The sequence below is a fragment of the Neltuma alba genome, unplaced genomic scaffold (genome assembly GCF_004799145.2).
Source record: "Neltuma alba isolate B1F8T4 unplaced genomic scaffold, ASM479914v2 tig00005966_pilon, whole genome shotgun sequence".
In the NCBI taxonomy this organism is placed as follows: Eukaryota; Viridiplantae; Streptophyta; class Magnoliopsida; order Fabales; family Fabaceae; genus Neltuma; species Neltuma alba.
The window spans coordinates 79,674-95,011 of record NW_021634298.1 but is presented as its reverse complement, the minus strand read 5'-3'; the positions used below and the strand labels follow the sequence as shown (position 1 = coordinate 95,011).

At 32.9% G+C, this 15,338-nt stretch overlaps 1 protein-coding gene and 1 long non-coding RNA gene across 6 annotated transcripts; one reads left to right on the top strand and one right to left on the bottom strand.

Moving 5' to 3' along the window:
• Nucleotides 1–4,970: 4,970 nt before the first annotated feature.
• Nucleotides 4,971–5,588, bottom strand: LOC114749152 (uncharacterized). Its single transcript, XR_003740530.1, has 3 exons — nt 5,507–5,588; nt 5,207–5,393; nt 4,971–5,016 (listed from the first exon to the last, which is right to left on the bottom strand). It is a non-coding gene; the product is annotated as an uncharacterized LOC114749152 (long non-coding RNA).
• A 2,793-nt stretch (nt 5,589–8,381) lies between these two features.
• On the top strand, nt 8,382–13,304 carry LOC114749149 (G-type lectin S-receptor-like serine/threonine-protein kinase RKS1). 5 transcript variants are annotated; one of them, XM_028937641.1, is made up of 8 exons: nt 8,946–9,029; nt 9,164–10,019; nt 10,112–10,243; nt 11,075–11,250; nt 11,419–11,629; nt 12,154–12,391; nt 12,474–12,624; nt 12,774–13,304. In XM_028937641.1, exons 1-8 carry the CDS (start codon nt 8,976–8,978, stop codon nt 13,068–13,070), a joined length of 2,115 nt encoding a protein of 704 aa, XP_028793474.1. In that variant the 5' UTR covers nt 8,946–8,975; the 3' UTR covers nt 13,071–13,304. The 5 variants fall into 5 exon arrangements, with proteins under 5 accessions (XP_028793472.1, XP_028793471.1, XP_028793473.1 ...); XM_028937639.1 differs by having other exon boundaries at nt 8,382–10,019; nt 12,322–12,391; XM_028937638.1 differs by having other exon boundaries at nt 8,382–10,019.
• The last annotated feature ends 2,034 nt before the right edge of the window (nt 13,305–15,338 follow it).

Below are 15,338 nucleotides of genomic sequence, written 5' to 3'. Positions count from 1 at the left end.
TTCTGGGAAATTCAACAAACTCCGGCGATCGGAAACAATTTTCTTGAAAATTTTTACAACTTCAATATAACGGTTAACAACTTTTGTAATGCTATTAACAACTTTAGTATAGCAATTAACAACAGTTTTTCTGGGAAATTCAACAAACTTCGGCTACCGAAAATAATTTTTTTAAAAATTTTTCAACTTCAGTATAACGGTTAACAACTTTTGTAACCCTATTAACAATTTCAGTATAGCGGTTAACAACAGGTTTTTGAGTTGTATAATTTTTCAAAAAAATCTGTTGTTAACTGATATACTAAAGTTGTTAATAGCGTTACAAAAGTTGTTAACTGTTATACTGAAGTTGTAAAAATTTTATAAAAAAAATTATTTCCAGTCATCGGAGCTTGTTGAATTTCTCAGAAAACTTGTTGTTAACCGCTATATTGAAGTTGTTAATAGGGTTACAAAAGTTGTTAACCGTTATATTGAAGTTGTAAAAATTTTCAAAAAAATTATTTCCGGTCACCGGAGTTTGTTGAATTTCCCAGAAAACTTGTTGATAATTGCTATATTGAGGTTGTTAATAGCATTATAAAAGCTGTTAACTGTTATATTGAAATTGTAAAAATTTTCAACTTCAGTATAACGTTAACAATTACATTTTTTTTGAAAATTTTTACAACTCCAATATAACGGTTAACAACTTTAATATAGCAGTTAACAACAAGTTTTTTGAAAAGTTCAAAAAGTGGCTTTTTTATAACTTCAGTAATGCCTTTAACAAATTCAAAAACCTGTTGTTAACCGCTATATTGAAGTTGTTAATAGGGTTACAAAAGTTGTTAACTGTTATACTGAAGTTGTAAAAATTTTCAAAAAAATTGTTTCCGGTCGCCAGAGTTTGTTGAATTTCCTAGAAAAGCTGTTGTTAATTGCTATATTGAAGTTGTTAATAGCAGTACAAAAGTTGTTAACCGTTATATTGAAGTTGTAAAAATTTTCAAAAAAATTGTTTCCGGTCGCCGGAGTTTATTGAATTTCCCAGAAAACCTGTTGTTAATTGCTATATTGAAGTTGTTAATGGCATTACAAAAGTTGTTAACGGTTATATTGAAGTTGTAAAAATTTTCAAAAAAATTGTTTCCGGTTGCCGGAGTTTGTTGAATTTCCCAGAAAAGCTGTTGTTAATTGCTATACTGAAGTTGTTAATAGCATTACAAAAGTTGTTAACCGTTATATTGAAGTTGTAAAAATTTTCAAAAAAAAAAATTTCGACCGACGGAGCTCCGGTGACCAATTGTCGGCTGGTCGCCGAAGCTCCGGTGACTGCCGCCGCCGGAGGTCCGGTGACCGGCCAGTAGGGGCTGTGATATTTTTAAAATAATATTTAAAATGAAGGGCAATTTGGTCTTTTCCTTTTACATAATAATCCCAATTTGGTCTCATGGTACCAAAATGGGATTTCTTGAATTTAGCGGACGTTTTTGGGCTTCTGAAATTAAAGGTGCATTTTTTTGTCTTTTTCCCTTACTTAATTATGATATATATTACATGATCTTTATAAAATATTTAAGTGTACCATTGAATTATATATCAGTTTATAAGTTAATTACGCAAATTAGTTTAGACAAAATCATAAATATGAATATTTTAAATTAATTTTTTAAGTTTAATTAATCTCTCCAAATTAATTAATTGGGTTTTATATTAAAAGCCAAATTTAGTAGATTACCTTCTTCAGCTATGCTTTGCTCGCACCGATTTATTCTCATTTGACTTCTTATATTAAACTATGCTTGTGAACCACTGGCAAAGAAAAATCCTCCCTACCTGGTTACTGAGTAAATTTTGTTTGTGGGTATTTGCCGGGATACATTCAATTTACTGTTAACCAACAACGCACTTCGTCCTTTACCAACCAATGCATAGGACCCTTCTCAGTTCTCAACCTCATTGATTAATCCTAACCTAATTACTCTCTCCGTCCCATGTTATAAACAACATTGGAACTCATCACATAGATTAAAATGTTAGTTAAAATTAGTTAAAGATAATAAGTATGTAAAAATTAAAAGTTTTTCCACTCAAATGCCCCTATTTATGAGGGGAGAGAGTATAAGAGAGAGAATAAGAAAACTATTATAATAAAGAGAATTATAGAAGAGAGAGAATGTGTGATCGAGAGATGATGGTTTGAGAAATAAGATAATAAATATGTTAAATATTAAAATAAGTAATTAATGAGGGCAAAATAAAGAATTCGCTACAAAAATTTAAAACAACTTGTAAATATTGCTTATATTTAAGAACAAGAGGGAGATAGTAATTGTTGCTTATAATATAAGACAGAGGGAGTATAGTCTAACTACTACCACCCATCCGAAATATAATATTCATTTAGAATGTAAATTGCACTAGGATTTTATATTTAGGACTAAAAATAATAATACTTTCAATTTTTAATATAGGACTAAAAATAATAATACTTTCAGTTTTTAATATAAGGGTTTGTTTGATGTTTATTTTGGTCCTAAATATAAAACTCTAATTCACTTTATCTCTCATATTTATCCATTTTTTCTTAGGGTAATCCTTGTGATGATGGTAATTCTAGCTAATACACTTGATTAGCAAAGATATTTCAGAAAAGACAACACTTATTTATTACAAATAACTAACTTAACTAATTTCTTTAATCTATTCAAATTAGTCGACTAACTCTTGTATTAAGGACCGAAGGTAATATGTTTGAATGAAATAGTTCATTGTGATTCATTGTCACAAAAAATATTTTCTATTCAAAAGACTAGGATCATTTTACCCCTTAAGGGACCAAAATTTATGATTTAAAAGTTGAGAGATCAAAATCAAAATAAAAGTAAACTTAAGGGATCAAAAATTATATTAACCCACATCTTATATTTAAAATCAAATTCAACTCTTAATCAACTCATATTAAGAACCGGAATTTAAAAAAAAATTCAACGATGGAGCTTGTCCACAAAGAGAGGATATTGTTTAAGGTTGGGTAGAATGAAATAGGGCTTTATTCCTCTTGCAATTTATTCTCATGCCAAGGAAAGCGTTTGTACGTCATCTGCGAACTTATCATTTTTTTTTTCCATTTTCCCACCAATTTATTCTCATACAACTCCGTAAATTGCCGCAAAAATTAATCCCCATTGGATTCTCTTTGTCTAATGATTGACTGATAATATGAGAAAATTACAATCAGGTTCTAAAGAATGGATCTAATTATCCTAAAATTCATTGAATTGAAAAGCAGACAATGACAAGTTTAAGAGTAAGATGATAACATGTTGGTTACTTGTCATTGAGATTTTTTTTATAATTAAATTTCTTTTTTGAGACCTCATAAGAATTTCCCTTAGGAATATCGAGGACAACTATGCGATAGAACATAAAATAGTTTAATGGTTGACATTCCACAAAGGGAATCAACACAAAAAAAAACAATAAAGTTGTTGGGATAAAATGCAGAAAGTGGCCAATCAAAGAGAAGATTCAGTAATCAGTTATTCACACCCTCTCTAATTGCATTTGTCTTTTTTTCCCCCTACTAGGCATAGGTATTTTCTTAATGAAAACAACTGCGTTCGAAACACTGTGGGGCACTAATAACAGTGAAATGAAGATTAATCTTGTCATTCAACTTCTTAAATTAGTGAAGAGGAACATTTGATGATATACCCTTTTCTTTTATACAACGGAAAGATCATATACTATATCCACAAATGAATTCTAAATACAAGATAGAGTGAACAAGACAAAGCATCTTCGGCTTGATTGTTCCTCCCTAGTTTATTCTCAATAATGAAGTGAAAAACTTCTTAGCATTCATTCGTTGCATTTATTTCTAGTATTAGAAGTTCTCTTTGTTCTATTTAGTGCTTCGACTGTATGATATACTCTTTTGAGAGTTTTACAAGCATTCAATTCTCTTTTTCTTGTGAGAAATGCTCAAGGTGAGGTATCCTTGACTGAAATTGTTGGAGATAACAATCTACAAGGGTTGAGAAAGATATCAAGAGTAAATCAATCTGGTGTCATATTGTAGCTGCAAGTGCCCATTTGTGAAAATCTTGCAAATAGTGAAAATCCCTTATCGTTTACTTGACGATTGGGTATATGCCAAGTGGTTTGGGGTCAACCAATATAAATATTTTGTCTCTGCTCTCTTTTAACTCATTGCTAATTCATTTCAGATCTCATTTTATACATTGCTTCATTCTCCCAACTTGTCAACGTTGCACTGTTTTCGATTGGGAAAAAGGGTTTTAATGAAGTTTTATAAGGTACCTAATTCACTTCCCTTCTTGAGCGTTGGCCATACTGCAAGAAGCATAGTAGACCAGCCAAGGAACCAGCCTAGAAACATTATTTTAATGGCACAATTCGCATGACAAGTATTTATGCTCTTATTTATGCGTTTAGTTAAGCTCTTCTAGCAAATTGAACTTACTGTTCAAGACCAGCAACAATCGTATTTAGTCAGATACTCAGCAACAAAATAATGGGATGCATTGGCCAATTAAGCGCTCAAAAGTAGTAAAGAGATATGGGGAAGCAAAATTATTGGACACAATGTCTGTCCAAACTTGACTGCCACTCAAGCATTTTATCAAACACATGCCAGGCGTATGCTATAAATTGAGCTGAAACATAACAGTTGTGTGGCTTTTCCGATCAAACTCTCTCTGGCTTTTCTTCTCTCTTCGGCTTTCTTCTCTCGACCTCTTTTGCTCTCTATCGATGGGAGTCACGAACTTCTCTTCCCGATGAGAAATCATATTGAATCGTCTATTTTACCTCACCATTTGCTTGATTGAACCTTCCCCTATCATCATTTTTATGCGTCTCTGTATCACTGTTTCAACTGCGCATCCAGCCAGGCTTCTGTTTTCAGCCAACGTTCATAATGGAAGACAAGGGAAGAGATAGGTTAGCCGATAGCTTCCTCAATTTTTCTTCAGCCGTCATGCCTCCTCATTTTCTCGCTTTATCGCTCTGCTTCTTGACGCCAAAGTGGAAAACTCAGGTCAGGGATTTTACAATTAAGGTGCGAATCGAAATCGGTTCACCATTTTCCATTTCATATCTAATAATCGATAATAAACGTGATTCTTAGGAGGAACCGGGGAAAAGATTTCAGAGCTGGGGGCGATTGAGCGATGGATAAGAGATTTGAAGAGGTTACCTGCATTTCTCATATCCATCGCCTTTCGTCCTCCTTGCAAGTGTTTCTCTATAGGCTAACTTCTGAATAGAAATTGAATTTGAATAGAAATTGAACTCTGTGGATCCACTTTACCTTCCGTACCCTAAGTCAATTCTTGTTGTTGTTACCCAGAAAGTTGTTTGACCAAGCTGCTGAAAATTTGGTGCTAACAAAATGTAGAAAATGGGTTTCAGATGATCGATAATACTCCTCTGCATGTTTCGTATTACAGAGTTCATATTTCTTTATGGTAAATGGTATGGGTATGGTTATACTTACATGGACGATATTTAGCTGATAACGAACACAATGTTATGGTAATTTCTTCTTGTTCAGATTCATAGTTTGGATTGGCTCGTTGATATTTGATTATGAATGTCCAGTGACTGACCCTTTGCTGAAGGATTTTGAGTAGTGTGCCCACCTCAGATCAGACTCAGGTATGGTCCTAGTTCTTCCCCTTTTCGCCCAATAGTGCGATCCTCATGGGTATATATATTGAAAAAGTTGGTGGATTATGAATGTGATAAAAGCAAAACTCATTCGGACTTCTTGCATTTACTTATTTTAATTGTTTATAAGCATTTTCATATAAATTGGAAAAAAAATTTATTATATACTACCTTCTGTCTTTAATATAAGACCCGGTTTGATTTTTAGTTTGGTCCTAATTATAAGACCTCAATTCATTGTCTCTCATATTTATGCATTTTTTTTCAAAATAATCCTTCTAATAATGATAGTTTTAGCCAATACACTTAATTAGCAATGATATTTTAGGAATGACAATACTTATTTATTATAAATAACTAACTTAACTTACTTTCTTAATCTCCTCAAATTAGTCAACTAGGTCTTATAATTAGGATTGGAGGTAGTATTTATCTAGTATTTCACAAATTATAATTGAAAAGTTGTTGAGCATACCTGAATTCATATTATTCATATTGGATCTCCTACATATGTGAATTGAATCCTATACACGCCACTTGTTTACCAATTTCCATGAGATTCTGGGGAAAAAATTTATTAAAAAAAAATAGTACTGAATGAAAATTGCTATTTATGTGGAAGACAAAATGACAAATATATTGTGCATTTGATGGATATATATGAGAAGGATAATCATAATTATTTATTACTCCTTATAGAGTAAATTACACGGGTCTTATAATTAGGACACGATGAGTATATTAGAATTAGGAGTGTTCAATTTGTTTCATCCCAGTCCCGATGAGTTTGGGACGGGACAAGACGGGACAAAAAAAATTTTGAGACGGGACACTAACCGGAACGAGGCAGGACGCGCCAGTTTTTTTTTAAAAATAATTTATTAATAATTATTATTAGATTATTCAATTTACTTATTAATAATAATTTTTATTTTTATGATGATTTTTAGCTCTTAAGTTATAATATGATCTCAATAAAATCTCCTTTCTCAATAAAATAATTCATAAAGTTATTATATAATGTTTCTTTTACGGTATTTTTTTATAGTATTATTTTTACACCTTTTTTATACTATATAATTAAGCTTTCTACATAATATTTTTTTTACAATGTTTTTATCTTTAGAAGCTCAATAAAAAATAAATATTATAACATAAAAAAAATTCATATAAAAATTATAGTACTTTTTTTAAAAAAAAAGAGGAAGCGGGATGAGACAAGACATGAGACAAAATCCCAATCATGTCCCTGTTCACCTGGACAGGACCAAGACACCGGTTCCATCCCGTAAATACCCCTAATTAGAATATAAGTACACGTGAGTCAGATTTTATACAGAGATCAAGCTATATGTTGAAATTGTTCAAAATTCTTCGTTTCGTTCGTGATCGTTGTGTTTTCAAATTTTACTTGTGGAATGGGAGTTCTGCTTTTGAAAATTTTGCTTGTCAAAATGAAATTGCGGAAAAATATGACAAGCCCATTAGTGATTTTACGCCTTTTAAGTAATTACAAAGATTAATCACTTGCCTTTTATGGCAAGCTTATGGGCATATTCATGCACTTTCGAAGATGGAAATATCGGTCATTAGACTATATGTTGAAACTATTAAAAATTCTCCTTGCTTCATTGAGAAGTGTGAGTGTTATTTTTGAAAATTTTACTTGTTGAATGGGAGGTTGGAATATTTTATTATTAAAATTTTGCTTGTCAGGATGAAAGTGTAGAAAATATGTCGAGGCCTTTTTTTTTTTTTGCCAAAATGTCGACGTCAATTCAAAAACAAGTTTATAGACTCATAACTTTTTCAGAAGGGTTTTTTTAATTAATTTCATTTTTTTTGGCCAAAATCATTTATATGTATTTCTGACATTATATTTTTTATTTCAAATTTTAGATGTAATGAAATCAAATCTGAATCTTGAAAACAAAATGCTGGCAGAAAGAAAGAGGTTTTGTTCCTTTGCTTGCTTCTAAAATATTTCATCAAGGCAATGATATATTATATGTTTTAAAATTTTAATTGACTCTTGTTTTTTCTTCATTTTAAACTAAATCTTAGAAACACAACTTACCTAATAAATCATGTGCCACTCAAACAAATTTTAATAAATTTTTTCAACGAAAATTTTCTTTTAAATTAGAACCAAGCGATGACTATTCAGTTAACTAAAAGGAAGTTTTAATCTTCGTTGTTTAATTTTAATTCTAATTTATTTAATAAAAATTACCTGGACAATATCTCCTTGTCAAATTGTAGTTATGGCTTTATTAGCACCATTGTGAAAACAAGCGTGACATGTGTCAGCTTTGAGATGACTTATTCAGTATCACAAGACTTTGTCAATTGGAACAACTTTTGAGAAATAGATATTCAAAGATTATATGCTGCGAGAAAGTTGAAAATTGAAAAAAACCATTCACGGAAGATCATAGCTTCTGTGTCTCGCGGCTGCTGGGCTCTGATGCTCAAAAGTCAATTGACTTCAACTTTTCTTGTGCCAGCCAGAAGCGTCTTGATGGCCAGCAGCTCGTGTGAGGATTTTTTTTTTCTTTTCAGAAAACACCATTAAATTATTTTATAGACCTAATTAATTAATTTGAGTAGATTAAAAATATTAGTTAAATTAGTTAATATGATATATTTTTTTAAGACACCCTAAATATTTTTCTTAACCCATTTCTTTCCTCTCCTATTTAATTATTGTTGGAGGAGTATCAATAGGATTAATCTGAAAAGAAAATTGATAAACATGTTAAGTATGTCTTACATATAATAACAATATCTCTTATATTAAGTTTTGTTTTTTTTTTGCTACGTGATATTTTGTACAAACTTCTTCGCATAATTTAACAGCTTGTCTTTTGATGAGATATGCGCACGCGCACACACGGATTGTTAGATTACGTACTCAAGTTCCTTTCTTGCTTTCCTATCCGAGATGCTTCACTTTATTAACCATCGCTGGTCGCCAGAACCAAATTTGCAACAGCACTGGTGGTTCTTGGTGAAGTTAGGGGTAGACCAGGTCCCAGGACAACTAATCATGGCAGCAAAAGAACTGCTTACTTTGTTTGTCATAATCCATCACTGCTTCTTGTTTTGCGCAGCTACTGATATCATAACCACTGACAAGCCTCTAAGTGATGGTGATATTCTCATTTCTAAGGAAAATAAGTTTGCTCTTGGGTTCTTCGCTCCAGGCAAATCAAACTATCGCTATGTAGGAATTTGGTACTACAATTTGCAACAGCAGACTGTTGTTTGGGTTTCAAATAGAGACAATCCCATGAATGACACCTCTGGAGTTCTCTCTATCAGCTCAAATGGAAATCTGGTTCTGCATGGTAACTATTCTGACATGCCCCTCTGGTCTACGAATGCTTCTGTCACTGTTCCAAATACAGAAGTTATGGTTCAACTCACAGATTTAGGTAACCTCGTTTTGATTCAAAATGATTCCAAAACTATTATCTGGCAGAGCTTTGATCATCCTACCGATACCTTGCTTCCGTATGCCAGAATTGGAGTCAACAAAAGAACTGGTCAGAGTGAGTTCTTGCAGTCATGGAAGACCGAGGATGATCCTGGAACAGGAAGCTTCTCTGTTGGGTTCAATACTAGTGGGAAATCCCAGTTGTTCTTGTACAATAATAATGCCCCATGGTGGCGTATTGGATCCTTCAACGGCGAAATGTATGTTGGCAATCCGTTTATGAAACAAGCAATGGCAAGTGATTTCAATATGACCATCTTGGATGATGACAATGAGGTTGCGTTTAGATATAACGCTTTTGACAAGACAATTATTGTGCGGGCGGTAGCTCTTCAATCTGGATCTTTTCAAGTACTGATATGGGATTCTAATAAGATACAATGGAATCGATACTGGTATGGTCCAAAAGTAGATTGTGACATGTATGGTTCCTGTGGGGCCAATGGAAACTGTGACTCTTATGACTATGCGTATTTCAAGTGTTTCTGCCTACCTGGGTTTGAACCCAAAAATCCAACAGATTGGTATCAACATTTCCATCGAACAGAGGGTTGTGTGAGGAAGAAAGGGCCATCCGTGTGTGGGAATAATGGAGAAGGCTTTGTCAGAGTAGAAAGGGTTAAAATTCCTGATACATCTTTAGCAAATGTTAATATGAATATGAGTGTGGAAGAATGTAAACAAGAGTGCTTGAGAAACTGTTCTTGTAATGCCTATGCAGCTGCAGATGTGAGAAATGGAGGAAGTGGGTGCTTAGCTTGGCATGGGACTTTGACGGACACAATGGTTTTAAGTGATGAAGGCCATGATTTATATGTTCGTGTTGATGCCACTGAACTTGGTAATTACAATATTTTAATTCTTTGTTTATTTATTTTTCCTCCTCTGTTTTATGCTCTGTGTTTATGACTTCTTTCTTCCAACTCTTCCCAGCAAAATATGCTAGGAAATCAAAAGGAGAGCTTTCCAAGTTTGGGAAAGTGGGAATAGCAATGGCTTGTGTCGCTTTGATTGCTCTTCTCACCACCTTATCTGTATATTGCATTCGGAAGAGAAAAACAAGAGGTGACTATTTCATTTCATGTCTGACTTCCTTATGGTTTGTAATTTGGATGTTCTTTCACTTAATAACGACTCTTTTTCACTAGGACCAAAAGTCATTATTTAGCCGATTTATTTCGTTTTGCCTATACGCAGTTTTATATGTTTCTCCGCCATTTTCCCTTAGTTTGTTCTATGTTGTTTGGGTAGTCTCTTCCTTGGTTTTTTTGTTAAGGATAAGTTGCATTTGTTAAGTACATGAGCAATAAAGTCACATTTGTTAAGGATATTGCCAGAGAATTTGATCGAAACCTTCGTGTTTTTATTGATTACAGCTGTATTAGATGTTTTCGAGACAAAATTACTTGTTTAATCACAGTTTTGCCACCCAACACATTGATAAAGGTAAATAAGAAAACAAGAAAGACACGGCAATCTCAACAAGTCCTCTGACCAAAAGAAATCTCAGCAGGTCCCACCTCATACGCATTAACTTAGTCGCCTAACACATACTCTGTTGCCAACTCACCCCTCCTACTTGTCTTTTTTCTGCTATAAATTTGGGCTGGCATTCCAAGTCCAATATTATCCCCAAACCCATCAGAATTGTTGGGTGCTCAAAAGTCAAAAGTCAATGATAATGGATTAATACCCATGAAGGGCTCAAAAGTCCGTGCCAAATGACTTATTAAAATAGCAAAAACGCTAGGGGAGCATGGTCATCTAATTCTTCAAGCATTAATCTTGAAATAAACTTTTTTTGGATAAAGGGTTAAATGCTTTTTCCTCCCTTCTTGATACTACATTTTCAAATGTTCTTACAGACACTTCATTTCTTGTTTTTATTAATCTCAGATGAAATTGGAGAGCAAGAATTAGAGTTAGATTCCCCAACGAATCAAGAACGATATGGTGAAGATGGAGGACAATCAAGCTTAACATTTTTCAGCATCAAAACCATAATGACTGCAACAAACAATTTCTCAAATGAGAATCAACTAGGGCAGGGTGGATTTGGTTCTGTATACAAGGTAAGTGAACTGTTCAAAAATCCTGTTGCTATGCAGTTGGTAATGTAAGGGAACTCTGAGGCAGGTTGTCTTGCACATCAATAAATAGCAAGGTAGTAATAAGCCCACTTATTATATTTTTATATCTCATATTGGTTATAGTATGATATAAATCTTATGATATCTCAGGGCTTACTAGATAATGGACTAGATATAGCAGTGAAAAGATTGTCACAAGGTTCTGGACAAGGGATTGGAGAGTTCAAGAATGAAATTAGATTAATTGCAATGCTGCAACATAGGAATCTTGTTAAGTTGCTTGGGTATTGCATTCATAAGGAAGAAAGGATGTTGATATATGAATACCTACCCAACAAAAGCTTGGACTTCTTTCTCTTTGGTGCGTGTTCTTCTCCTTCTCTTTCTTTAGACTAATTTTGCTTTCAGATATCACACTTTCAATTAACATACCTCAATAAATTAGAGAATTGTGAAAAAAAATTTATATGCGTAGTCTCCCCCCCCCCCAAAAAAAAAATCATCAAATTTGGAATATACTCAAGATTTCTAATCTATTCTTGTGAAATCATAGAAATGTTTAGTGGCAATACTTTGAAAGGGCTCAGTATTCGTTTTCAACTCTTCATCAATATGTATCAAAGACAGCTATAGGAATGTATAATCAGTAAGTGCTACTTTTTTAGACTTAACGTTTTCACAATTACAAGGGTTCTATATGATTCCAATGAGTTTCTAGGAATCGAAGCTAGATAAGATTCTTGAAAATATTTTTTCTTGCATAAAAAATAAAATTTTATAGCCTTGAACGCCTATTGTATCATACTTGATTTGTGTATGTGTTCGAACTAGATTAGATTAGCTTTCCATCATTTTCAATGTTAATTATTTTATGGTTCATTGCAGACTCAAATCATAGAATGTCATTAGATTGGGACACACGTTTTCATATTATTTTTGGAATTGCTCGAGGTCTTCTCTATCTTCATCAAGATTCAAGACTGAAAATAATTCATAGAGACCTTAAAGTTAGTAATGTTCTTTTAGATGCTACAATGAATCCCAAAATTTCAGATTTTGGCATGGCTAGAATATTTGGTGAGGATCAAGTCCAAGCAAAAACTCGACGAATTGTTGGAACATAGTAAGGACAAAACCATTCCACAAATTCTAAAACAAAACAATTGGGTTTCACAACAATGTTGTAACTATTTTCCTTATTTCAGTGGTTACATGTCTCCAGAATATGCAATGGCAGGACAATATTCAACAAAGTCTGATGTTTTTAGCTTTGGTGTTCTTTTGCTGGAGATTATCAGTGGCAAGAGAAATACCTATGGTGATAAAGAAAGATCATCCCTAAATTTGATTGGGCAGGTAACCAAATAAAACTACAATAGTGAAATTTAAACATAATCATTGATCTTTTCCTTCTCCTCTCATAACCTTGAAAGCTCCGGAACCTATTTTATTGAATTTTGGTGCCACCATTTTAAGTAATAATATGGCATTCACTTAATTTGTAGGTGTGGGACTTATGGGGAGAAGGAAAAGCCTTGGACATAATGGACTCAACACTTGGCAAATCATATCCTCTTGACACATCCCTAAGGTGTATACAAATTGGGCTCTTGTGTGTGCAAGAAAGTGCCTTCTATAGACCATCCATGTTAGACGTCATTTTCATGCTTGGCAATGAAGTAAGCATACCGTCACCTCACAAGCCTGCTTTCCTATTCAATTATGAAATAAAGCATTTAGAGTCTTCATCATCGGGAGATCCTTCAATAAACGTTATGACTACTTCAATCGATGCTCGGTAACCATGACTTGGGAGATATGAGAAATGTACTCAATCGATCATCTTATGTCTTTTTTGTTGTTAGATACTTAGATTTGGAATTTTGGATTATTCTACTTGACTTTGTATCAAGGTTTGTATTATAATGCATAGATAACTAAAAAATGTTCTTTTTATTTGGAAAAAAGGGTATTGTAGTTGCCGTAATTGAATGGCTTTATAGGTGAAGTTAATTCTTTGGTTTGTATAGTTTGCATCATTTGTTGATTTGGTTCCTATAATTTACTATTCTTAGTTCTAGACATAAAATTTAGTTTGCAATATGCAATTTACACTACAAACTAGATCTTATATTTTAAAATAAATATAGTATTTCGTTTTAATGTTATCACTATATCGAAATGCTTCAATGTTACTCCCATTGCTTTTGAAACAATAAATCATCAATCCCCACCGTGTTTCCTATTATCAACATCATCAAAAGTAAGGGGAGATATGGATCTCTATCTCGTTAGAAAAACCGTCTATGAGCTTTCTCAAATTCATTCAATTACATAACTAAGCCAATTTCATTGTGGGCCAAGCAGTAAAAAACATTTCGAATGGAGGAAAGCCAATAGAAAGAAGGGTAAAAAGATAAATTTATTTATTATAATACTAAAAACAAGCACCATACATCATAAAAAAAATATTACATGCAAAAATGTACATGAACATTTTAAATCGAGGCAAAAATGCCATCTCCTTTAAATGCTTCAACCGTCCGTTTATTTTTTTCCGCGGATCTCATCAAATGTACAGGTATCAGCTTCTAATTCCTCTTATGATCAACTATCTCATCCTTTCTCTCTCTCTCTTTCTTCTTTCTTCCCCTCTTATCCTTCATGTCTCTCATCTCCATCGACTCTCCCTGTCAGCTCTCACCTTCCCCGTCAACTCTCACACCCTCTCATCAAAAAACAGAGCAATCAAAGTTTGATACAAAACAGAGTCAGCTCAAAGTACGGGAAACTAAAGGGTAAGACTTGATTAGAAGCGTCATCTCATAGACGGATGCTTTGTGCAAACAAAAAAAACAAAAAGCTTCATAATCTATTGTTTGGAATAAACTCTAAACTTACGAGTCAAAATAAAATCCAAACAATCAATTAATTCGTCTTATTAATCCCTCTGGGACAATAGAAAAAACCAATCACTTATAGCCAGCTTAATTGCTGCCGGAATTTCATAGCCAGAATAATGAGATAGAGGAAGGAGTAGAGAATCTCAAAGCAGATGCATAATTTATTTATTAGAGTGAATAAAGCAGTTATACAATGATAGAAACAAAGCAAATCCGAACTAAATGAGGAACCTGTTTTTTTTTTTTCCTTTTCTTTTTTCTTCGTCATAATCTAAACAAAGGAACCAAAGCAGAATAATGAAGGCCCTACCATATCAAATATTACTTGTCGCACTTCTATCACCACAATCTCATTACATTCCACAGGATCATACAGTTCCTCACTTGGAAAATAAATCTTCTATTCTGCAGCTGCAACAACTGCTGGACCTTCCATGTGATGATGATGTATTTCATCCACCAGATTATTAATTATGCATTTAAAAATGTGTTATAAGAGATTAACCAAGTTATTAATTATTGTTCTTCGTGCCGATGGAGGACGTCAAAGAAGCCGACGGACAGCATTTATCATTAAAAATTTTAGATCTTAAAAGCAAGGCAACTCTTAGGCCCTTCATAGTCATAAAAACGAGGATGACATAATAACAGCCGATGGAGCACCAAGCATTTAATGAAGAATGACATTTTTGGCTAGTTTTGAAATGTTCATGTGTATTTTTTTTTATCTAACATTTTATTATGATACTTGGTGCTTATTTTTAATATTATAATAAGTAAATTTGCTCCTTGTCTATAGAAAAATATTAATTACTACCACTAATCCTAAATATAAGATATCATTTATAGTTTATAAATAAATTCTTATAATTAAAACTGGAGGTAGTACAAATATAAAAGAGTATTATGCATTCAATACACATACAGGGGTTTAGAATATTCTTATAAACAAAACAATCTAGAAGTTGGCCTAGTTTGCAGACCATGTAATATTCCTGTAATAACAATACACATTTAGTCCTTGTAGCGTTATTTTCCCTGGAAATCACAAAGACTAATTATCTATAATTATAAAACATTACCAAAAAAACAACTCATTACTAATAGAATTAGCGATAAAAAATTATTCCTTCACTAAGTTCTGATAGATTATTGACAAAAATTTAT